Source organism: Salvelinus namaycush, chromosome 30 (genome assembly GCF_016432855.1).
Source record: "Salvelinus namaycush isolate Seneca chromosome 30, SaNama_1.0, whole genome shotgun sequence".
Taxonomy (NCBI): domain Eukaryota; kingdom Metazoa; phylum Chordata; class Actinopteri; order Salmoniformes; family Salmonidae; genus Salvelinus; species Salvelinus namaycush.
In genome coordinates, this window is record NC_052336.1 from 4,298,314 (window position 1) to 4,325,822 (window position 27,509).

Sequence of the window (27,509 nt, forward strand, 5' to 3'; positions counted from 1 at the left end):
GGCGTGTAGCCTTGCTTCTCAGACATCCTACTTCTGGAAGGAGTAGTCTACTGCAGACCTGGTTTCAAATGCTATTTGAAATAGTAATACTTTTAGTGAAAGCCTGGTGGGAGAGGTTTGCACTTTTGGGACTTTTCAATTGATTCCATCGCACCAGGCACGCTCAATAAAGAACAGCTAAAGCATTTGGAATGATTTCAAATATTATTTGAACCCAGGTCTCACTATAACAAGTGCTAGAGAAGAACCTCCACTAGCTAACTGCAACAGTGTAGGACTGTACGGTAGCGGAAAGTGTGAACATCAACCAGCAGTGTAATGCTCTTTTACCAGAGAAGTGCACTCTCCTCATCCTCATCCTCACAGACCATGTTTTGCATTTCACTTCAGAGCACTAACATTATCTGAAACGACTACAGGGAAATAAACCTTGAACTTGGTGTTTCTTTGTCCTAAAAGTAGACTGGTTTCACCCTAACACTGCGAACAACAAGTGATGTCACACAAATTAGCGAGGACAGAAAGCAGCATGCCACACGGTCATCAGGTGGCTAAATATAATGGAGCTAATGTGTCCTACAAGGCACAGGCACAACGCCACAGCACCGGCTAATAACAGATAAGACAGATGGACAGACAGACAGGCTCCTCCTGATTCAGTGATTTGACACTAACCAGAGACATATGGCAGAACTGGCCTCCAAATCAATGTCTTGATTTGTTGAATCAGGTGTGTTAATGCATGGCTGGAACAAAAGCCTGCACAACCGTAGCTCTTCATGGCCAGTGTTACTGAACTGATCCTCAGAGTTCACAAAACTATCTGCCATCGATAACACCTGACAATCTCCCAGTTGAATTTGTCAGGCACTGTACATCAGAGACTCTGTACATCAGAGACTGTGTGCATCCCAAATGGCAACCTATTCCCTATATAGGATGCACTGCTTTTAACCAGACCCTATTGGCCCCTGGTCAAATGTAGAGCACTAATTAGGGAATAGGGTGACATTTGGAAGGCAACCACTGATTCAGACCAGCTTGTGTCCTTTTCTTGGGTGCAGGAGTTGGCGGCTGTGAGTCAGCATACAGGGCTGAACTGTGACGCTGTGGCTGTAGTATTTATGCAGTACAGGGCTGAACTGTGACACTGTGGCTGTAGTATTTATGCAGTACAGGGCTGAACTGTGACACTGTGGCTGTAGTATTTATGCAGTACAGGGCTGAACTGTGACGCTGTGGCTGTAGTATTTATGCAGTACAGGGCTGAACTGTGACACTGTGGCTGTAGTATTTATGCAGTACAGGGCTGAACTGTGACACTGTGGCTGTAGTATTTATGCAGTACAGGGCTGAACTGTGACATTGTGGCTGTAGTCTTTATGCAGTACAGGGCTGAACTGTGACACTGTGGCTGTAGTATTTATGCAGTACAGGGCTGAACTGTGACACTGTGGCTGTAGTCTTTATGCAGTACAGGGCTGAACTGTGACGCTGTGGCTGTAGTATTTATGCAGTACAGGGCTGAACCGTGACACTGTGGCTGTAGTATTTATGCAGTACAGGGCTGAACTGTGACACTGTGGCTGTAGTATTTATGCAGTACAGGGCTGAACTGTGACGCTGTGGCTGTAGTATTTATGCAGTACAGGGCTGAACTGTGACACTGTGGCTGTAGTATTTATGCAGTACAGGGCTGAACTGTGACACTGTGGCTGTAGTATTTATGCAGTACAGGGCTGAACTGTGACACTGTGGCTGTAGTATTTATGCAGTACAGGGCTGAACTGTGACACTGTGGCTGTAGTCTTTATGCAGTACAGGGCTGAACTGTGACACTGTGGCTGTAGTCTTTATGCAGTACAGGGCTGAACTGTGACACTGTGGCTGTAGTCTTTATGCAGTACAGGGCTGAACTGTGACACTGTGGCTGTAGTCTTTATGCAGTACAGGGCTGAACTGTGACACTGTGGCTGTAGTCTTTATGCAGTACAGGGCTGAACTGTGACACTGTGGCTGTAGTCTTTATGCAGTACAGGGCTGAACTGTGACACTGTGGCTGTAGTCTTTATGCAGTACAGGGCTGACATGTTACACTGTGGCTGTAGTATTTATGCAGTACAGGGCTGAACTGTGACACTGTGGCTGTAGTATTTATGCAGTACAGGGCTGAACTGTGACACTGTGGCTGCAGTATTTATGCAGTACAGGGCTGAACTGTGGCTGTAGTATTTATGCAGTACAGGGCTGAACTGTGACACTGTGGCTGTAGTATTTATGCAGTACAGGGCTGAACTGTGACACTGTGGCTGTAGTATTTATGCAGTACAGGGCTGAACTGTCACACTGTGGCTGTAGTATTTATGCAGTACAGGGCTGAACTGTGACACTGTGGCTGTAGTATTTATGCAGTACAGGGCTGAACTGTGACACTGTGGCTGTAGTCTTTATGCAGTACAGGGCTGAACTGTGACACTGTGGCTGTAGTATTTATGCAGTACAGGGCTGAACTGTGACACTGTGGCTGTAGTATTTATGCAGTACAGGGCTGAACTGTGACACTGTGGCTGTAGTCTTTATGCAGTACAGGGCTGACCTGTGATTTTACAAGGTTTCCCCTCAGGAAACACTCTGTGTTCTAAAGCCCGGGGGTCGTCAGCTGAAACAACTACTGTCATTCATTACAGGAACAATAATAACCCCTGACTGGTTCAGTTCCTGAAAGGGAATGTGTGTGTACATGTGTTTGTGTGTTTTTGTGTTTTTGTGTGTTTGTGTGTTTTTGTGTGTGTGTGTGTGTGTGTGTGTGTGTATGTGTGTGTGTGTGTGTGTGTGTGTGTGTGTGTGTGTGTGTGTGTGTGTGTGTGTGTGTGTGTGTGTGTGTGTGTGTACACATGTGTTTGTGTTTGTGTGTGTACAAGTGGTTGTGGTTGTGTGTGTACAAGCCTTGACCGAGTCATCTGAATGAGTTTATCTACCACACTGCAGAAGAAATCTGTGGGAGAAAGGCTTTTCTTTCAAGAACAGCTCACAAGCTAAGTCAAAGTTGTCAAAGTCTTGGCCTAAAGGTCAACAGACAGCTGTGTGCTTATCATTCAGTTGCCAGTTTCCTGAAAGCCTTGTAGCTAATGTGGTTCTCAATTTATTTTGACGACCCAGACTACCCACATCACTTGTCGAACAACAAAGTGCTTCATTTCACACGTTTTGTTCGTTCACACATATACATTGCCCATCAAACAGGGTTTTCAGGAAACTCACCCAGATTGGTTGATGATGAAACACCGTAGGCCTATCACGGCTGTAGTGCAAACTTAGTCACAGTTTCCTTGTTAAGTGAAACCAACCGAAACGTTGTGCAATCAGCCCACTCAGCAATCAACTGCAAAACACCTATTTGTCTCACAGTTCACTCTCAGGCTTGGGTAGTGTGTTATCCCCTAGGCAAAATGACTACTGTGTCATAGCTTTGTCAGCTGGGGGTCGATGGGTGTAGGGAGAAGTTACCCCTATACGCTGATCTTGGGTCAGTTTTGTATTTCCCCCATTATTGGTTAATGTGAGGATTGGGGAGGGGAAGCTGATCCTAGATCAGTAGCTAGGGGAAACTTCACCCCCGAGCACTGGGGGTTGATGACAGCGTAACATCAGCAGAATCGAGTGTGAAAAAACCTATCAGACGGAGACAGAGGAAGCATGGCCATAGACACACCAGCTGCTGGTAAGCTCCCAGAATAGCAGAAGCTACTGTACAGTAGGGCCAACCACAGCAGCAGCATAGAACAGGGTGAATAGGCCCCCAGAGCAACATCCAAGCCCTTTGGCACAAAAACTATCCACTGAAACTGATAGAAGCCAAACTCTTTTAGGCATCGGTCAACAGAGCGAGGCGGGGACTCCCTCCTCACCTATACAATGCTAGGGGAAATCTGAGATAGTCTTCTTCCTTAGGAATCTGGAGATTCAGTCCTCGACTCCTTTCAGACAGAGAATCCCTCCACAATTAGCCTGCAACACCAAGAACCTTTCATTATATCACCACCATGTTAGGTCGTCATGGTGACCCAAGTTGTGTGTGCCTTTGTTGGTTAGTTCCAGTCATCCTGGATCAGGTCTCTGTGGAAGCAGGTCATACAGGGGCCAATCATCACTGATATCATTCCTCTTAAATCTCTCGGTTACACACTGTACACATCTAGTGATGTAGTGCAGAACCATCACATTTACTAACTGGCTATTAAAGTTAGTTCTCTACCGATGATTCAATTTGAGGAGGAAGATTCCCATCATCAAATGAATGGACTTCACATCAACCCTGACATTTTGAATACTGTTCAATTTCCACACATATTAGTCACAATACACTGGCAGTGTGTATTTGTCATCACTAACCATTATGACAACACCGTCAATGACAGTGCCGTAGTCTGTATTCACACAGTACCGCCCACTAACCTTATGAAACCAATGGGCCATTATTCACACAGTACCGCCCACTAATCTTATGAAACCAATGGGCCATTATTCACACAGTACCGCCCACTAACCTTATGAAACCAATGGGCCATTATTCACACAGTACCGCCCACTAATCTTATGAAACCAATGGGCCATTATTCACACAGTACCGCCCACTAATCTTATGAAACCAATGGGCCATTATTCACACAGTACCGCCCACTAACCTTATGAAACCAATGGGCCAGCAAATCAACACAACAATGTACAGTAGCAGAGAGAGAGATGGGGGGGGTAGACAGGAAACAGAAGTGACTCTGTGTGCTTAGTGGAGACACCATAGCTCGAACCAAATGGCACCCTATTCCCTATATAGTGCACTGTGTAGATATTTGGGACACAAAACACACAGCGCTGCAGTCAGCAAAACTGCTAGAACAACAGTGGTGTCGAAGACACGGCGTGTATCACTGTTGCAGTAAGAGTGAAATCTAAGGGACTGCAATGAACCAATAGGCTACTACAGACCCACTTTCTCAAAGGAAGTTCAGCCCATTGAGTTTTCTAGTGCAGACTTTGCTGCATGGCACTGCCTGTGTCTGTGTCAGTAGGGTTAGCTAGCCTAATTTTCAAACATGCTTTCAGTTAGGCCCTCTACAGTACTGCTGGTGGACAGGGTACAGAATGTTACCTTGCCATAGAGTATCTCACATCCTTTGAGATATAGTACAATGTGTAAATAAAAGCTCTACAACTGTGATACGTTACTAGTTTAGAAGCCCGTGCCCACGCTACAAAGTTTCTCCCTGCAGTCGGTCACTGAGTCTGAGGTGCTAAAGGAGCTCCTTAAACTGGACCCCAAAAACCATCTGGGTCAGATGGTTTAGATCCTTTCTTCTTTAAGGTTGCAGCCCCTATCATCACCAAGCCTATCTCTGACCTTTGAACCTGTCTCTCCTCTCTGGGGAGGTTCCCAGTGCTTGGAAGGCAGCCACGGTGCGCCCTTTATTTAAAGGGGGAGATCAAGCTGATCCTAACTGTTATAGGCCAATTTCTATTTTGTCCTGTTTATAAAAAGTGTTGGAAAAACGTGTCAATAATCAACTGACTGGCTTTCTTGATGTCTATAGTATTCTCTCTGGTATGCAATCTGGTTTCTGCTCAGATTATGGATGTGTCACTGCAACCTTAAAAGGTGTTAAATGATTCTAAGTAATGTTGTGCTGCTATTTTTATTGACTTGGCCAAAGCTTTGATACGGTAGACCATTCCATTCTTGTGGGCCAGCTAAGGAGTATTGGTGTCTCTGAGGGGTCTTTGGCCTGGTTTACTAACTACCTCTCTCAAAGAGCGCAGTGTATAAAGTCAGAACATCTGCTGTCTCAGCCACTGCCTGTCACCAAGGGAGTACACCAAGGCTCGATCCTAGGCCCCACACTCTTCTCAATTTACATCAACAACATAGCTCAGGCAGTAGGAAGCTCTCTCATCCATTTATATGCAGATGATACAGTATTTTACTCAGCTGGCCCCTCCCCAGATTTTGTGTTAAACATTCTACAACAAAGCTTTCTTAGTGTCCAACAAGCTTTCTCTGCCCTTAACCTTGTTCTGAACACTTCCAAAACAAAGGTCATGTGGTTTGGTAAGAAGAATGCCCTTCTCCCCACCAGTGTGATTACTACCTCTGAAGGTTTAGAGCAGGGGTGTCAAACTCATTCCACGGAGGGCCTAGTGTCTGCAGGTTTTTGGTTTTTCCTTTCAATAAAGCCCTAGACAACCAGGTGTGGGGAGTTCCTAACTAATTAGTGATGTTAATTCATCAATCAAGTACAAGGGAGGAGCGAAAACCCGCAGACACTCGGCCCTCCGTGGAATGAGTTTGACACCTGTGGTTTAGAGCTTGAGGTAGTCACCTCATACAAGTACTTAGGAGTATGGCTAGACGGTACACTGTCCTTCTCTCAGCACATTTCAAAGCTGCAGCCTAAAGTTAAATCTAGACTTGGTTTCCTCTATCGTAATCGCTCCTCTTTCTCCCCAGCTGCCAAACTAACCCTGATTCAGATGACCATCCTACCCATGCTAGGTTACGGAGACGTAATTTATAGATCGGCAGGTAAGGGTGCTCTCGAGCGACTAGATGTTCTTTACCATTTGGCAATCAGATTTGACACCAATGCTCCTTATAGGACACATCACTGCACTCTATACTCCTCTGTAAACTGGTCATCTCTGTATACCCGTCGCAAGACCCACTGGTTGATGCTTATTTATAAAACCCCCTTAGGCCTCACTCCCCATTATCTGAGATAACTACTGCAGCCCTCATCCTTCACATGCAACACCTGTTCTGCCAGTCACATTCGGTTAAAGGTCCCCAAAGTACACACATCACTGGGTCGCTCTTCTTTTCAGTTTGCTGCAGCTATCAACTGGAACGAGCTGCAAAAAACACTCAAATTGGACAGTTTTATCTCCATCTCTTCATTCAAAGACTCAATCATGGACACTCTTACTGACAGTTGTGGCTGCTCCGCGTGATGTATTGTTGTCTCTACCTTCTTGCTTTTGTGCTGTTGTCTGTGCCCAATAATGTTTGTACCATGTTTTGTGCTGCTACCATGTTGTGCTGCTGCCTGTTGTGCTGCTACCATGTTGTTGTCATGTGGTGTTGCTCCCATGCGGTGTTGTCAGGTGTTGCTGCCATGCTATTGTCACGCCCTGACCTTAGAGATCCTTTTTATGTCTCTATTTTGGTTTGGTCAGGACGTGAGTTGGGGTGGGCATTCTATGTTTTGTGTTTCTATGATTTTCAAATTCTATGTTTTGGCCGGGTATGGTTCTCAATCAGGGACAGCTGTCTATCGTTGTCTCTGATTGAGAACCATACTTAGGTAGCTCTTTTTTCCACCTGTGTTTGTGGGAAGATGACTTTGTTTAGGGCACATAACCTTTGAGCTTCACGGTTTGTGTTTGTAGTGTTTATTGTTTTGTTCGGCGTCATTTTTATCTAATAAAAAGAAAATGTACGATCACCACGCTGCACCTTGGTCCTCCTCCTTCAACAGCCGTGACAGAACTTCCCACCACCACCAAAGGACCAAGCAGCGTGGTAAGAAGGAGGACTGGACATGGGAGGACATTTTAAATGGCAAGGGATCCTGGACGTGGGAGGAGATCCTGGCCGGGAAGGATCGCCTGCCCTGGGAGCAGGTAGAAGCAGAGAGGAAGGCGAAGGCAGCAGCTAAAGCGGAGCGGCAACGCTATGAGGGAACACGGCTGGCAAGGAAGCCCGAGAGGCAGCCCCCCCAAAAATTTGGGGGGCACACGGGGAGTGTGGCAAAGTCAGGTTGGAGACCTGAGCCAACTCCCCGTGCTTACCGTGGCGGGCGCCGTACTGGTCAGGCAACGTGTTATGCGGTGGAGCGCACGGTGTCTCCAGTACGCGTTCTTAGCCCGGTGCGCTACATCCCAGCTCCCGCATCTGCCGGGCTAGGGTGAGCATCCAGCCAGGACGGATTGTGCCAGCCCTGCTCTCCAGACCTCCAGTACGTCTCTACGGCCCAGGATATCCTGCGCCGGCTCTGCGCACTGTGTCTCCAGTGCGTCTGCACAGCCTAGTGCGTCCTGTGCCTGCGCCCCGCACGTGCCGGGCCAAAGTCACCATCCAGCCAGGACGGGTTGTGCAGGCTTTTAGCTCGAGACCTCCAGTGCGCCTCCACGGCCCAGTGTATCCAGTGCCTCGGCCAAGGACAAGGCCTCCTGTACGTCTCCCCAGCCTGGTGAGTCCTGTGCCTGCACCAAAAACTAATCCTCCTGTATGTCTCCCCAGCCTGGTGAGTCCTGTGCCTGCTCCCAGAGCTAGGCCTCCTGTGTGTCTCTCCACTCCAGTGATGATCCATGGCAAGAAGCCTCCAGTGATGATCCATGGCACGAAGCCTCCAGTGATGATCCATGGCACGAAGCCTCCAGTGATGATCCATGGCACGAAGCCTCCAGTGATGATCCATGGCAAGAAGCCTCCAGTGATGATCCATGGCAAGAAGCCTCCAGTGATGATCCATGGCAAGAAGCCTCCAGTGATGATCCATGGCAAGAAGCCTCCAGTGATGAGGGTGAGGGTGCCCAGTCCGGGGCCCGCAACGAGGGTTCCCAGTCCGGGGTCGGCGACGAGGGTCCCCGCACCAGAGGTGCCACCAAAGTGGGGTGAGCCAGCGGTGGAGCGGGGTCTGCGTCCCGCACCTGAGCCACCGCCGCGGATAGATGCCCACCCAGACCCTCCCCTATAGGTTTAGGTTTTGCGGCCGGTGTCTTAGGCCTCTCTTTATGTAGTGTTGTGGTGTCTCTCTGGTTGTGATGTGTGTTTTGTCCTATATTTTTATTTTTCTTCCCAGCCCCCGTCCCCGCAGGAGGCCTTTTGCCTTTTGGTAGGCCGTCATTGTAAATAAGAATTTGTTCTTAACTGACTTGCCTAGTTAAATAAAGGTTAAATAAAAAATAAACACAAATAAATAAATAGTGCTAGTCAAATCTGAGTAGGATAGCCATCGACACACCTGACAAAGCATCACAGGTGCAGAGGAATGAAACACCACAAAATTGGACATTCAGTCCAAAGCAAATCTATAGGTCTCAGACAAGGTTACTTATCATGCAAGCATGGTTCCAAACCATTTCCATTATACCAGCCTTCCCCCATTAGCTGCTCCTTCCCCTGGGCTGGCTGCCTCAAATCTGTCCCTTTTCTTTCCCTTCAACACTGTGCCTCTACTACTACCAGTCTGCCACTGAACACTGAAAACTGAACACTGAACGCTCAACACCCCATCTAGGCCACCGGGTAAAATTAGCAATCTCTGACGGAGGATATTATCCCAATACGTTTGCCAAACATTTCTAGGACAACGGAGGGGGTGAATCACAGAGAGATGTGAATGAAATGTACTGTGGAGAAATGTAACACAGCTAGGCTACAGAGCAATGTGTCAAATATGGAATTGCAACCACTTCAATGACTAAAGTTTCTACCTGCATGAATACTGACATCCCACTGGGCACACACTGGTTGATTCAATGTTGTTCCCACGTCATTTCAACACAATTACGTTAAACCAACATGGAATAGATGTTGAATTGATGTCCATTCCCAATTGGATGGACCTTTTGAAACAACATAGAATCAAACTAAATTAAGATATCTTAGCATAGTCAATGTGCAGTGTTGGGGGCCATTGGCCTGCTGCTATAAGAGAGAATGAGAAAAAAATGCAGCGTTAAAGAGAGCAGCTGTGGGGTGACAATGACACTGGGTTTGGAGAGAGAGAGAGAGAGAGAGAGAGAGAGAGACAGACAGAGAGAGAGACAGAGAGAGAGAGAGAGAGAGAGAGAGAAAGGGAGAGAGAGAGAGAGAGAGAGAACTAGATAAAAAGGTTGAGATAAAGAGAGCAGCTGTGGGGTGACAATGATTGTCTCCAGCTGGCCGCAGCTGCTCCTAATTCACCATTGAGTCACCGCACCAGATTACAGGTCAAAACCATTGCAGCTCTTAATCCAGATTGACATAACCTAATGTACATTGGAGGTGTAATTATCCCCCAGCAATTAACTAAAATTACCACTGAGGGCAAGAGCCTTGGACTTCCAAATCTAATCAAGGAAGAGTGACTTTGGAGACTTGGGAAGTGAAGTTAGTTAGATGCTGTTGGGCTCTACGTTGAACATTTGGGAACATTCTGAACTGCGTGAAGTGAAACTGATGACCAAGTTCTTAAAAGGTTTTGGACGGTACAACCAATTATATTTTTTTCTATTCCATTCTACACAAAAGTGAATTCAGTTAGACACAGTTGTCTCTTTGAGCATTTGGGAAAGTTCTGGGCACGTATTAATGCAGCGTCTCAGAGAAGGAGTGCTGGTCTAGGAACTGATGTGCCTTTTAAATCATAATGAATAAGATTTATATGGACAGGGGGGACCTGATCCTAGATCAGCACTCTTACTCTGAGAAGAATCATGAATATGGACCCAATATTGCTCGTGAAGGGAAACTGAGGAAAAACGTTTATCAAATGTTTTAGAAGGTACGGCCAATAGCGTTTTTTCCCCTACTATGTTTTTCTTTTATATCTTGACAATGGGAGACCGAGTGTTACTCTGCGAGTGTTACTCTGCAGTTTCCTGTTCTTTGAAAAGAATTCCGTGGCAACAATATAAAGAGGATTCAGAAAGTCCAGGGAGGGTTTTCACATGGACTCTTTTCCTTCCACAGGGATACAACAGGACAATTCCCTGGGCTGTGATAACACACAGCCACCACACCTTTACAGTCATTTGTGTAAACAAACAACTAACCGACAATGAATCAACAACAGTTAAATAAGTGGGCAGGAAACCATACTGAAAGTGCTCCCTGCTATCATGACAACAGTTGAGAAACTAAAGAGAGATATTTAGATTGGGATTCAAACAATCACACATTAACGACCTGACTATGCGGTTCACTTCTTAAAGGCCATTTCTCCTTGAGTCAGCAATCGTGGCTTTTACAGCGAATTTGATCTCCGCAAACGTCAGGGAAATGCCCTTTAATTGCGTATCGCTGTGCGCAGGCCTTTAATCTGCGTTGGATCGAATTCTGGCCTTAGCTTATTGTAGGTAACAATCTTCAATAGCACGAGGAATACAGGCCTAAATTAGCTTTGCTAAAGTTTCTAACATGTTGTTCTTGGATTAGTTAGATACAGTAGTGCATCTAGTACTAAGTCTACATCGATACCAATGTGAGAATTGATACCCGACAGTACAGTGCAGTAACAGTATAGGCCCACAGCACTGTGTTCAAAACAATCACAGCCATCAGTTCCAAGAGTTCCCCTGTCATTTCCCATTGATGCTGCTACTGAACACTGACAACTGAACACTGATAAGCTACTACATTTCCCATTGATGCTGCTACTGAACACTGACAAGATACTACATTTCCCATTGATGCTGCTACTGAACACTGACAACTGAACACTGACAAGATACTACATTTCCCATTGATGCTGCTACTGAACACTGACAACTGAACACTGACAAGATACTACATTTCCCATTGATGCTGCTACTGAACACTGACAACTGAACACTGACAAGATACTACATTTCCCATTGATGCTGCTACTGAACACTGACAACTGAACATTGATAAGATACTACATTTCCCATTGATGCTGCTACTGAACACTGACAACTGAACACTGATAAGATACTACATTTCCCATTGATGCTGCTACTGAACACTGACAACTGAACACTGATAAGATACTACATTTCCCATTGATGCTGCTACTGAACACTGACAACTGAACACTGACAAGATACTACATTTCCCATTGATGCTGCTACTGAACACTGACAACTGAACACTGACAAGATACTACATTTCCCATTGATGCTGCTACTGATACTAACTGAGACAACTGAACACTGATAAGATACTACATTTCCCATTGATGCTGCTACTGATACTAACTGAGACAACTGAACACTGATATGATACTACATTTCCCATTGATGCTGCTACTGAACACTGACAACTGAACACTGACAAGATACTACATTTCCCATTGATGCTGCTACTGAACACTGACAACTGAACACTGATAAGATACTACATTTCCCATTGATGCTGCTACTGAACACTGACAACTGAACACTGATAAGATACTACATTTCCCATTGATGCTGCTACTGAACACTGACAACTGAACACTGACAAGATACTACATTTCCCATTGATGCTGCTACTGAACACTGACAACTGAACACTGACAAGATACTACATTTCCCATTGATGCTGCTACTGATACTAACTGAGACAACTGAACACTGATAAGATACTACATTTCCCATTGATGCTGCTACTGATACTAACTGAGACAACTGAACACTGATATGATACTACATTTCCCATTGATGCTGCTACTGAACACTGACAACTGAACACCGATAAGCTACTACATTTCCCATTGATGCTGCTACTGAACACGGACAACTGAACACTGATAAGATACTACATTTCCCATTGATGCTGCTACTGATACTAACTGAGACAACTGACCACTGATAAGATACTAAATTTCCCATTGATGCTGCTACTGAACACTGACAACTGAACACTGATAAGATACTATATTTCCCATTGATGCTGCTACTGAACACTGATAAGATACTACATTTCCCATTGATGCTGCTACTGAACACTGACAACTGAGCACTGATAAGATACTACATTTCCCATTGATGCTGCTACTGAACACTGACAACTGAACACTGATAAGATACTACATTTCCCATTGATGCTGCTACTGAACACTGACAAGATACTACATTTCCCATTGATGCTGCTACTGAACACTGATAAGATACTACATTTCCCATTGATGCTGCTACTGAACACTGACAACTGAACACTGATAAGATACTACATTTCCCATTGATGCTGCTACTGAACACTGACAAGATACTACATTTCCCATTGATGCTGCTACTGAACACTGATAAGATACTACATTTCCCATTGATGCTGCTACTGATACTAACTGAGACAACTGAACACTGATAAGATACTACATTTCCTTTGAAAACCCCAGCTGCTTTCAGTATTTCCCTGCTTTCTGAATCTCCCCCAGGAGAGATTATAGTGGGAATTCAGCAGGACTTTGGACGGGGAGAGATGGAACACCAAAAACTGGCCAGAACACTATCATATACAGGTGCTATTGAACGTTTACACACCCCTTGCACAGTCTTCACATTTTGCTGCCTTAAAATGACATCTAAGAAGGGAATACATTTCAGGGATGTTTTCCCCTACCTATCTACACATCCTACTCCACATTTTCATAGTGAAAGAAAAATGATAGAAAACGTTCCAAATTAATAAAATAAAATAAACTGTCTTCACACCCCAGAGTTAATACTTGGTGGAAGCAACTTTGGCAGCAATTACAGCTGTGGATCATTTCAAATAAGATTCTATCAACTTTGCACAACTCTTAGGGCAACAGCTATCCATTGTTTTTGTCAGAATTACACAAGCTCAGTTCATTTTTGGGGAAACCATCGCTGCAATATTCAAGCCTTATCTCTGATTTTCAAAAATACTTTTTCTTTCACTTTGAATATGTGGAGTAGGTTGTGTACATCTGTAGGAAATAAATCAAATGTAATACATGTTTTTATTTCATTTAAGGCAGGGAAATGTGAAGATTGTGTAAGGGGTGTATAGACTTTCATTTGCCACTGTATCACCAAGGCAAGGACATGGTGAACATCATAGATCACCATAGCCACACTCCACACCAGCGAAAGGTCAGAACCCATTATAAACAAAACATCTCAGACATTAATATTTTAAGGGCCTGTCAAGAGGACAGGCCCTTAATGGTGGTGCTTATTTAACAGAGAGAATTATTTTGGGGAGAGTGAGAGAGAGAAAGAGAGAGAGAGAGAGAGATAGAGAGAGACAGAGACAGAGACAGAGACGAGAGACAGAGAGAGACAGAGAGAGAGACAGAGAGAGAGACACAGAGAGAGAGACACAGAGAGAGAGACACAGAGAGAGAGAGAGAGAGAGAGAGAGAGAGAGAGAGAGAGAGAGAGAGAGACAGACAGAGAGAGAGAGAATGTTCTTTTGAGAGAAAGAGCTAATATTATTGTAGGAGGGAGAGAAATAAGGTATGAATACGAATATTGAAAAATGAATATTGATGATACTACTGCTGGCTGTAACCAACTTGTTAGTGCTTTGAAAGTGAGTAGACTAGGACCAGGGTGACGTCTGATGGGTTTAAACTACGAGTGAATCAGATTCAGGGTTACAAAATGTAGGTAATCAGGAGGGAAAACGCAGGATATATGGAAATATCTTACAATTCTATCTTAAAAATTTGTTGAATTATGTTTTTGGTGTTGTGCCACAAGGTCATGAAAAGGTCAACCACTGCCCTGGGAACAACTGTCAGGTGGACCACTATGTCATAAGACAATACACACACACACACACACACACACACACACACACACACACACACACACACACACACACACACACACACACACACACTCACTCCTACTGATGACCTGGTTGAAAATCTAAAGCCCCTCTTGACCGATGATAAGCACCAACACCAAGCTTATCAATAATCCTGAAACACATTGCAGACCCAGTAGGTCTGAGTACATTATGAAGCTGACACACTGAAACACATTGCAGACCCAGTAGGTCTGAGTACATTATGTAGCTGACACACTGAAACACATTGCAGACCCAGTAGGTCTGAGTACATTATGAAGCTGACACACTGAAACACATTGCAGACCCAGTAGGTCTGAGTACATTATGTAGCTGACACACTGAAACACATTGCAGACCCAGTAGGTCTGAGTACATTATGAAGCTGACACACTGAAACACATTGCAGACCCAGTAGTTCTGAGTACATTATGAAGCTGACACACTGAAACACATTGCAGACCCAATAGGTCTGAGTACATTATGAAGCTGACACACTGAAACACATTGCAGACCCAGTAGGTCTGAGTACATTATGTAGCTGACACACTGAAACACATTGCAGACCCAGTAGGTCTGAGTACATTATGTAGCTGACACACTGAAACACATTGCAGACCCAGTAGGTCTGAGTACATTATGAAGCTGACACACTGAAACACATTGCAGACCCAGTAGTTCTGAGTACATTATGAAGCTGACACACTGAAACACATTGCAGACCCAATAGGTCTGAGTACATTATGAAGCTGACACACTGAAACACATTGCAGACCCAGTAGGTCTGAGTACATTATGAAGCTGCCACACTGAAACACATTGCAGACCCAGTAGGTCTGAGTACATTATGAAGCTGACACACTGAAACACATTGCAGACCCAGTAGGTCTGAGTACATTATGTAGCTGACACACTGAAACACATTGCAGACCTAGTAGGTCTGAGTACATTATGTAGCTGACACACTGAAACACATTGCAGACCCAGTAGGTCTGAGTACATTATGTAGCTGACACACTGAAACACATTGCAGACCCAGTAGGTCTGAGTACATTATGAAGCTGACACACTGAAACACATTGCAGACCCAGTAGTTCTGAGTACATTATGAAGCTGACACACTGAAACACATTCAGCAGATCAGATGTTTATCTAGTCACATGCACAGGGTCTCAGATGTAGTTACAGTAAAATACTTCAGTTCTGAGCTCCAACAGTGCAGGTGTGAATTAAACATATAATTAGAATTAAAATCATAATATATATTATATACAGTGCCTTCAGAAAGTATCCAGACCCCTTGACTTTTTCCACATTTTGTTACGTTACAGCCTTATTCTGAAATTGATTACACACAATACCCCATAATGACAGAGCAAAAACAAGTTTAGACATGTTTGCTAATTTTTAAAATAATTAAAAACTGAAATATCACATTTAAGTATTCAGACCCTTTACTCAGTACTTTGTTGAAGCACCTTAGGCAGCGATTACATCAGAGACTTCTTGGTTATGACACTACAAGCTTGGCACAACTGTATTTGGGAGTTTCTCCCATTCTTCTCAGCAGATCCTCTCAAGCTCTGTCATGTTGGATGGGGTGCGTAGCTGCACAGATATTTTCAGGTCTCTCTAGAGATGTTCAATCAAGTTCATGTCCGGGCTCTTGCTGGGCCACTCAAGGACATTGCTTAGGGTCATGTCAGAACGTGCTTAGGGTCATTGCCCTGTTGGAAGGTGAACCTTCGTCCCAGTCTGAGGTCTTGAGCGCTCTGGAGTAGATTTTCATCAAGGATCTCTCTGCACTTTGCTCCATTCAGCTTTCCCTCGATCCTGACTAGTCTCCCAGTCCCTGCCGCTGAAAAACATCCCCACAGCATGATGATGCCACCAACATGCTTCACAGTAGGGATGGTGCCAGGTTTCCTCCAGACGTGACACTTGGCATTCAGGCCAAGGTGTTCAATCTTGGTTTCATCAGGCCAGAGAATCTTGTTTCTCATGGTCTGAGAGTCCTTTAGGTGCCTTTTGGAAAAGTCTAAGCAGGCTGTCATGTGCCTTTTACTGAGGAGTGGCTTCCGTCTGGCCACTCCTCCATAAAGGCCTGATTGGTGGAGTGCTGCAGAGATGCAAACATTTCTAAAACCTGTTTTTGTTTTGTCATTGTGGGGTATTGTGTGAAGATTGCTGAGGACATTTGTTTTATTTAATCTATTTTAGAATAAGGCTGTAACATAACAAAATTAGGAAAAAGTCAAGGGGTCTGAATATTTTCCGAAGGCACTGTACATAGTGTACATAGTGTACATACTGTACATAGTGTACATAGTGCATTCGGAAAGTATTCAGACCCCTTCCCTTTTTGCCAGTTCTTCCATGGCCTGCATACGCACCAGACATGTCACCCACTGAGCAGGTTTGTGATGCTCTAGATCGAGTGTTTAGTTTACTCAAATAAAATTGATTCTGCAATGTTGAAAATCCAAGAACAAGGTGTGGAGACCAAACATTATTATTTGTATTATTATTATTTTATTAAGCTACAGCCTTGATTAGCAAATGTTCTTAGGCATATATTTAATCAATGGCTAAATCCAATCCACTGGTGTGCTGGAAGTGTGTGTGTGCTGTGCACTTTGCTGGCTCCTCTGTACAAGGCCTCACAACACAACAAGATAAAGTGAAGGAACAACTGGTCAGGGTCCACTGGAGATGGCTGGTCAAAGCTCAATGGACATCCTGCTTCTACCTGCCTGCCTGTCTGTCTTTCAATCTGTCCTGCCTGCCTGTCTGTCTCTGAGGATGACCGTGAAGAGGGAGCACAGGATAATAAGTGATAGTGGAGACTGGAGAGAGAGAGAGTGGTAGGAGCTTTGTTAGGACATTCAGAGACATCTCCTGGGACAGCTCGATTACACAAGCACTCCTACATGTCAGTGGGGAAATGAATTCCATTCCTTAGGCCTTAATGAGATTTCTGACAGAAGACAGGATAGCCCTGTCACTGTGCTGGGCTTGGCATTGAACAGAAGCTTTTACGCTCTGTGTGTCGGAACTCAGAATACAACAACAAAAATGTTTTTTTTGTCTGTTCATATTTCTTCAGTCAATCTTTATTGTCCCATAAGGGAATTTGGTGTGCAGGCAGGATGACACACAATGACACTATTGTGTGTCGAATGTTGGGCTAGATAATGTTGTCAAAAACGGTGGAAATGGAACGCTGTTTGACAGAGAAATTCAACGGAAGAAGGAAGCAGTCTGGTTTCCAAAAGACCCTTACACACGCACGCACACGCACACGCACACACACACACACAAGCCAACTTCAGCTACACAACACAGGATATGAAACATTGTGACCTTAGACCTTTTTTCTTTTCCAAGAACGCAAAAATAACGCGAAATAAAAACAATGCTTTTAAAAACCTGCCACAGCTCCACCCTTTAGGGCTTGTGGTTTGACCTGTTCATTTTCTGTGTAAGGTAGCCAAGACAGTCATAATACTTACTATGAACCATTTGTAATGTAATATTATGTCTTTAGAATGTCACCTGTCACACCACAGTGGATTACATGACTTGCTAAATTCAGCTCATAACAGTTATAACAGCCACACGTAGTGATGATCTTGGGTCAGTTTTGCATTTTCACAGATAATGGTTCAGGTTAGGATTGGGGGAGGGTAAACTGATCCTAGATCGGTACCTAGAGGAAACTTAACCCCAGAGCCCAATTTACACAAAAAGAATGGCTGCTGGATTTCCCAATGGAACTCACAATAGACTGCTGATAAACTGCCAACATGTTAATGTGCTGAAAACCTGCCACACAGTTTGGCTGAGTCCTTTTTAACATGAATGATTCATATGTTTTTTCCGGGGGTGTTAGCTGCATTTAATACCGTCATTACACAATAGTTTCCTTTAGCTACTGTAATGGATTTCATGTTCACCAGCTAACGTGCTGAAACACACCATTAAAAAAACACATTTAAACCCAGTGATAACATCGCACACACACACACACACACACCTTGTATACACCACGCACAACTGCACACACACACACACACACACACACACACACACACACACACACACACACACACACACACACACACACACACACACACACACACACACACACACACACACACACAGCAAGATGAAGCAGCATGCACCTTGACCTCCATTGATAAACACACACGCAGACAGGCTAAACACTGTCCCCTGATAACACACAGTATTTCTGACAGACAGGGACTACTGTATGTACAGAGTGGAACAGGCATTGTCTTTTACCTTGAAAAAGAACCGTCTGGCATTGATGGTTTAATACTGCGTGTACTTTGAACTTCTACCCATGCAGACCATTGTGTCTAACTAGAGGAGGAAGACTTATGACTCTAGTTCCTCTCAAGGTTTCTTCCTACCTAGGCAAATTGACCTTGCCAAGAGGCCTTGGCGTCCACCATTGGAGGGTACACGCTACTGTGTTACATACTGTATATAATGGTTGGTGTGTGATGTTGGGGGGGAAGGTAGCCTAGCAGTTAAGGTTGCTGGTTCAAATCCCGAGCTGACTAGGTGAAAAATCTGTTGATGTGCCCTTGAGCAATGTATATCACTCTAATTGTTAAGGAATAAGACTAAATGTATTTATTTTTAAATGACGTGTCCCTAAGTATTGACTACCTTATTTTACAGCCTGTTAGAGCCTGATTCAGGTCGGTAAGTTTACTCCACCCAGATACATAAAATAATGTACAAGACAAAGAACGGGGCCACAGATACCCATAAATCTTCTCTCAGACAACGGCTTCATCTTTCACTCTGAAGGAGTGTAACCAGGCTAATGAATGGACTTCACACCGTAAACAGAGTAGTGGATGGTTGAGAGACCACCACCGCACATAACAGATCCAATTATCACCGGGGAGATATAGGGAGGGGAGTGAAGGCTACAGTATTGTGTTTGCTGTCAGTCACAGGTTGCATCCCAAAAGGCACCCTACCCCCTATATAGTACACTGATATTGACCCCTATGGGCCCTTGTCAAAAGTGTGGCACTATATAGGGAATATGGTGCCACTTGGGACACTGCCACACTGTTGTCACAGTGTCAGAATGGATCACACTTTGATGTGATCAAATAGAGGTAGCTTCATAAACACTACTGGGTGTGACAGTGAACACACACACACACACACACACACACACACACACACACACACACGCCTGTTTGTTCATCTAAGGCCAATATTCCATTCCACTTCCCTTTAGGTGAATAACAGTGGAAAATCACGCCGATTGAACCGAATAACAGGAATGAGTTGAATATCTTTGGTAGTACATTACCAGACAGGAACCAGATAAAAACATGCTCTGCTGAGGCAGTACAGACAGACAGACAGACAGGAATGAGTTGAATATCTTTGGTAGTACATTACCAGACAGGAACCAGATAAAAACATGCTCTGCTGAGGCAGTACATTACCAGACAGACAGACAGGAATGAGTTGAATATCTTTGGTAGTACATTACCAGACAGGAACCAGATAAAAACATGCTCTGCTGAGGCAGTACATTACCAGACAGGAACCAGATAAAAACATGCTCTGCTGAGGTAGTACATTACCAGACAGGAACCAGATAAAAACATGCTCTGCTGAGGCAGTACAGACAGGCAGACAGGCAGACAGGCAGACAGGCAGACAGACAGACAGGCAGACAGGCAGACAGGCAGACAGACAGACAGACAGACAGACAGACAGACAGACAGACAGACAGACACAAAATACAGTTACAATGTTCAGATTATTGGAAATATGTTGACATTTACCACTAAATGAATCATTTTTAATAACTTTTACCCAGCTGCATAATGCATATATTCAACCTCATGGTCCCAAGCAACAACTGAATGACAATGTTCTACCGTGATGAACACGATCCATTCTCAGAGCATGGTAATGTGAATCCACACACACGTACACACACACATGGTGTATTCATGAGTCATCGTTCTGATATGTCATATTCCAGCGTCATGCTGTCTTTTCATGCTGAGTAACTGTGTTGGAAGATAGGCAACAATGTACGTATTAGAAAAGGTCATTGAATTCTTAATGAGAATGTATACTAGACTGATTATACAACCAATGTGACATGTTTGTACTTGCTTGGACCAAAACTACACTAGTTGGTCTACTGTATGGGAATAAATAGGTTGTATGCCTAGAGACTGAGCTCAAGTCAAGTGTGGAAAATGCAGCAGTTTTAGAATTAGAACAAACCCATTTTCTTTGCGATGTGTGCTTTCTATTCAGTGTGGACGTTATCTAGGTTGTCTGGTAACAAGTTAACTATCTCCACATGTGAAAATATGTATTTTAGCCTACACAGCATGGGATCAGAATGTGACTTCGAACACAACAAGGGGTTTCCTGAAAACAAGTGGGAACAGATTCTGACACAGACAGGCAGACATACAGTTGAAGTCGGAAGTTTACATACACCTTAGCCAAATACATTTAAACTCAGTTTTCCACAATTCCTGACATTTAATCCTAGTAAAAATTCCCTGTCTTAGGTCAGTTAGGATCCCCACTTTATTTTAAGAATGTGAAATGTCAGAATAATAGTAGAGACAATTATTTATTTCAGCTTTTATTTCTTTCATCATATTCCTAGTGGGTCAGAAGTTTACATACACTAAATTAGTATTTGGTAGCATTGCCTTTCAATTGTTTAACTTGGGTCAAATGTTTCGGGTAGCCTTCCACGAGCTTCCCACAACAAGTTTGGTGAATTTTGGCCCATTAATCCTGACAGAGCTGGTGTAACTGAGTCAGGTTTGTAGGCCTCCTTGCTCACACACGCTTTTTCAGTTCTGCCCACAAATGTTCTATAGGATTGAGGTCATGGGCTTTGTGATGGCCACTCCAATACCTTTACTTTGTTGTCCTTAAGCCATTTTGCCACAACTTTGGAAGCATGCTTGGGGTCATTGTCCATTTGGAAGACCCATTTGTGAATGCTTTAACTTCCTGCCTGATGTCTTGAGATGTTGCTTCAATATATCCACATAATTCTACTTACTCATGATGCCATCTATTTTGTGAAGTGCACCAGTCCCTCCTGCAGCAAAGCACCCCCACAACATGATGCTGCCACCCCCGTGCTTCACGGCTGGGATGGTGTTCTTCGGCTTGCAAGCCTCCTCCTTTTTCCTCCAAACATAACGTTGGTCATTATGGCCAAACAGTTCTATTGTTGTTTCATCCGACCAGAGGACATTTCTCCAAAAAGTACGATCTTTGTCCCCATGTGCAGTTGCAAACCGTAGTCTGGCTTTTTATGGCAGTTTTGGAGCAGTGGCTTCTTCCTTGCTGAGCAGCCTTTCAGGTTATGTCGATATAGGACTCGTTTTACAGTGGATATAGATACTTTTGTACCTGTTTCCTCCATCATCTTCACAAGGTCCTTTGCTGTTGCTCTGGGATTGATTTGCACTTTTCGCAAACAAAGTACGTTCATCTCTAGGAGACAAAACGCGTCTCCTTCCTGAACGGTATGACGGCTGCCTGGTCCCATGGTGTTTATACTTTCGTGCAATTGTTTGTACAGATGAACGTGGTACATTCAGGCATTTGGAAATTGCTCCCAAGAATGAACCAGACTTGTAGACGTCTACAATGTTTTTTCTGAGGTCTTGGCTGATTTCTTTTGATTTTCCCATGATGTCAAGCAAAGAGGCACTGAGTTTGAAGGTAGGCCTTGAAATACATCCACAGGTACACCTCCAATTGACTCAAATTATGTCAATTAGCCTATCAGAAGCTTCTAAAGCCATGGCATCATTTTCTGGAATTTTCCAAGCTGTTTGAAGGCACAGTCAACTTAGTGTATAAACTTGTCTGTAAACAATTGTTGGAAAAATTACTTGTGTAATGCACAAAGTAGATGTCCTAACCGACTTGCTAAAACTATAGTTTGTTAACAAGAAATGTATGGAATGGTTGAAAATCGAGTTTTAATGACTCCAACCTAAGTGTATGTAAACTTCCGACTTCAACTGTACTTTACAGGCAGGCAGACAGACTTTACAGGCAGGCAGGCAGACAGACTTTAAAGGCAGACAGATGGACAGACAGACCAATTGTATAATATAAATAGGGAAGGGAGCAACACTTCTGAAACAAGATAGCAAGATATCTTCACCAACTCACAACTGAGGCTACATGCACATTGGGTGCTACCATGAAAGAACATTGGCTAAAACTAGGCTAAAGAACAGCAAAGCAGCGGCAGCAGGTGGCTGGCAAACTAGCTGGGAGCCCGTTGAGAACCTGACCAAAAGGACGTGGACAGCTTGTGGTACGGCTATGTTCTCCATTGTATGTGGGAGTCTTTGTTAAGCCTGCGAGCAAATGCATATCAGTCAGGAACCCTATTCAGAGAACAGCACCATCTGGCAAATGAATGATAAAATCGCGCTGGCAAGCAAAACAATCCCAAGTTTGGAAAAAGGACCTGCTGCACTTGCTACTAGTTGCAGGTCGCCTACATGTTTGTCTCTCTCTAGACTCAAGTAGATCGCTCGCTCCCGACCATACATGCACATTCCTGACAACACTGGAGGCACGAGCCAGAAAATACACAACACAACAATGATGTCGACTCGCTACTTGTAGGCTTGATTATGAAAGCGAGAGTGGATTGGAACTAATAGACCATGACGTCAAGCCAGAAATATTGCTTTATTATATTGTCGTTGTTTGTATAACAGATAGATCAATGTCATGTTTAGATAGGTTAATTAAAAGCATAACGTTATGATGAAACATGACCACTTATTGTGATATAACGGGGCGTCTCCTGCTTACCTGACTGGCTTTGTGAAATTGCTTCTTCAGCCCTGCCACCGACATCCTCAATGGTGTATCGACTCACTTTTCAGAGAGATCTGACAGAATACGATCTAGATAGGGCAATCACAACAAAATAACGGGGTCTATTCCGTGGTGCTCCCCTCGTTGCTTCCAGACCGCTGGCGTTTCTCCGCTACAATGTTGCGGCTGCTTGCGTTGGAGGAGCGGTTTCCTGCATCGCAGAGATGTCGCGCGTTCTCAATGTTGATTGGTGGAAAGCGCTAAGTTTATGTAAATTTGATCGAGCAGTGGAAGCCCACGCTTAAAAACAGCACACGACGGAAAGAGAAAGCGAGAGTACCCTATTTGTGAGTCGTGATGTCGTTGATTTTCATAAGTATTGATTGACAAATAATTTATCTGGTATTGTACAGTTTCATGATATATTACATACTTTCTGCCAAGGAAGTCCATGCTATTGGTAGGGCTACAGAAGGGAAAGGCCTATATCACCAACTCAAACTGCAGGTGCAACAAAAACATTGTCTTTTGGCCATACTTATGTTTGTTATTTATGTTGTTTTATTCGGGCCCCATTAAAATGTCTAGGCCTAATTATGAAATATGTTCTGAAAGACTTTGCTGCCCCTGCTGTAATGGAACAGAATGTGCAGCAAGTTTCGGTCACCGGTCTGCTGGTTTGTTGTGTCCATTGGTTACGGTATGGGGAACCTTTGGGTGAGTAGTGTTCCTATAGCTACATCAGGCCAGAGCCGTGTATTTAGATAAATACATGGTTCTGCTTCAGGGTATAAAGCCTTTCATTATACATGTTCTTATACATTATACATTATACATATACATTAATTCTAACTATGCTACATTGGCAACACTTTACTGAGGAACCTTCTACAAGGCCTATATCGGTACAAAATAATGACATAGCAGATTGTAGACAGTTAGGTTATGAGAGTCACCCAGTAGTGCTTCCTGGAAGCCCTCGGAGTATTTACACTCATTAAAAATGCATTGTCTTCTATTAGCTCTCCTAGCGGCATACCCTGGGCTGTATTCATTAGGGTGTACCATAGCAAAACGTTTTGCAACAGTAAACGGAAACAAGTGTTTCTTATTGGACAAGTTTAGGTAGTCCCTCCCTGTTTCAGTCTGTTTTCTTCTGTTTGGTGCCTAATGTCTACATGCTGTTTGCTGATTCACATGGGTCCTGACACATACATCCAAGGACTGTCAAGAGTGTGTTCACCAAACCAGAGCATGCAGAAAGTACAAATAATGTATTTGAATGGGGATGGCAGTGGATCTACACTGTACTTAATATTAACTTTCAGAAAAAACTCAAACCAGAATGTGTGGCTAGCAACATAACTTCCAGTACAACAATCCTAATGATTGTACTATACTTTACTATACTACTACACCACTATAATATGCTACTATACTGTCTATACTTTACTACTATAATATACTATACCACTATACTATATTCTCTATATTATACTACTATACTGTCTATACTATACTATACCGTCTATACCAGGGGTACTCAACTCTTACCCTACGAGGTCTGGAGCCTGCTGGTTCTGTTCTACCTGATCATTAATTGCACTCACCTGGTGTCCCAGGTCTAAATCAGTCCCTGATTAAAGGGGAACAATGAAAAAATGCAGTGCAACTGGCTTCCAGGTCCAGAGTTGAGTTTGAGGGGTCTATACTCTACTTTACTAAATTAAACTATACTACTATAATATACAGTCTATGCTATACTTGACTATACTACTATACTATACCGTCTATATTATACTAAATTAAACTATAATACTATACAGTCTATACTTTACTATACTATATGACTATACTATACAGTCTATACTATACTTTACTATATGACTATACTATACAGGCTATACTGTACTTTACTATACTACTATACTACTATACTATACAGTCTATACTATAGTTTATTATACTACTATACTATAATATACTATACTGGGGAAAAATGTCAATGTATGTGTTATGCCCAGATTTATTCTATAGCATCTCTGGCATAATTGCTAAACCTTTTACAGAGGTGGGCTAAATCAGGGTCACACAGAGTGTTTCTTGGTAGTCTTAAGCAATTTTACTTTGAAACAAAAGTATACACCTCACAGACATGATTATGGGATAAAAAAAGAAGACACCTGTACCATGTCACATAGATTTGAAATGTATTACATTTGGAATTTGCATCCCAATATTACACTTTATATAAATCACAGAAGACTGAAATATAACAAAACCGTTTGACATAGAAACACCGGATTTTCTGTGTTTTTTTGGAAATAATAATTGTTAATGATGACATTATGAAAAATATTGATACCATTCCACCCATGAGACCACTAGGTAATTTGAATGCAGGAAAGTGCTACAGCTAGAATCCGCAGTTGAAACAATAACAAAGCACTGTCCCACCTCTGTTTTGGTAAAAAGCTGAGCCATGGGCCTGGAGAAATGTAACCACTTTCAATTTCATAGACTGAGCTGTGGATACAAGGACTGACCATCCAGTGTATCAACATTATATTTGAACCATGTTTTGAGGCTGTACAGTGTTTGTTTACATTTACATTGTTTTACAAACATTGGAATAAAACGTATAACTTATATTTTGGGTTCTGATGGGGCACGACAGATGAACTAAGCTCATGAGGCATTTATAAGTTATATTCTTCAAGAATCAATGGATATATATAATTCATTTACAAGTCAAAAAAATGCATGTAACAACTAAGGAATCAAGCTTTAATAATACTTATGAGATATACAATATAAAATATGTGATTAGGAAGTCACTTTTACACGTTTTTTTGGTTGAGTGTTTGATGCTGTTTCCTCCAACATTGGTCCTCTAGGGCAACAGTTGTCTCAAGAAAAACAAACCTGAAACTTGGTATAATTCAATTGTGATTGATTGATTAATTTGCTTCTGTTGAGTTATAAGTTATAAACTGTTATAAACTGTGTTCATTGTACACAATATGCACCACAAGGAGGCGCCATAGCCTTAGAACAAGAGATCTCAAACCTCACAGACACCGCTCCTATTCACCACAAGGGGGACAGACTAAGAGCAGTTTTTATACTCCCATTCATTTCATGTGAAGTGAACATATACAGTAAATTGTTCATCATGTATTTGGATTAGAAATTGGTCTGCAGGTATACCCAGAAGAGCAGAGGTGGTCCATAGATGAGGCTGAGAAAATGATTTTGGCACACACGATGACTTCTCTGTCTCTGTAAAGCCTAGCTCGCCTGATGTTTAAGGTTACAGTATACCTGCAAACGTAGAGGTAATGCTGGTTGCTAACTACAGTACCAGTCAAAAGTTTGGAGACACCTACTCATTCAAAAAAATTTTTTTTTTTACTATTTTCTACATTGTAGAATAATAGTGAAGACATCAAAACTATGAAATAACACATACGGAATCATGTAGTAAGCAAAATAGTGTTAAACGAATCAAAATATATTTGATATAACTCTGGGGTCCTCATGAGAGCCAGTTTCATCATGGAGCTTGATGGTTTTTGTGACTGCACTTGAAGAAACTTAAAATTTTCCAGATCTTGCCATTTTCCAGATTGACTGACCTTCATGTCTTAAAGTAATGATGGACTGTCATTTCTCTTTGCTTATTTGAGCTATTCTTCCCATTATATGGAATTGGTCTTTTACCAAATAGGGCTATCTTCTGTATTCACCCCTACCTTGTCACAGCACAACTGATTGGCTCAAATGCACCTGTTAATTGAAATGCATTCCAGGTGACTATCTCATGAAGCTGGTTGAGAGAATGCCAAGAGTGTGCAAAGCTGTCATCAAGGCAAAGGGTGGCTACTTTGAAGTATGTCAAATATATTTTGATTTGTTTAACACTTTGTTGGTTACTACATGATTCAATATGTGTTATTTCATAGTTTTGATGTCTTCACTATTTTTCTACAGTACAATGCAGAAAATAGTACAAATAAAGAAAAACCCTTGAATGAGTAGGTATGTCCAAACTTTGACTGGTACTGTATTTATGACTGCGATACAGTTA

General features: G+C 43.0%; 1 protein-coding gene across 1 annotated transcript in view; it reads right to left on the reverse strand.

Moving 5' to 3' along the window:
* Positions 1–23,593, reverse strand: part of LOC120025115 (endophilin-A3-like) — a 45,459-nt gene extending 21,866 nt beyond the window's left edge. The window contains exon 1 of the mRNA XM_038969552.1: positions 23,414–23,593. Within this exon, the coding sequence (XP_038825480.1) occupies positions 23,414–23,458 (45 nt within the window). The 5' untranslated portion in view covers positions 23,459–23,593. The remainder of the gene's footprint in view (positions 1–23,413) is intronic.
* Positions 23,594–27,509: the final 3,916 nt, after the last annotated feature.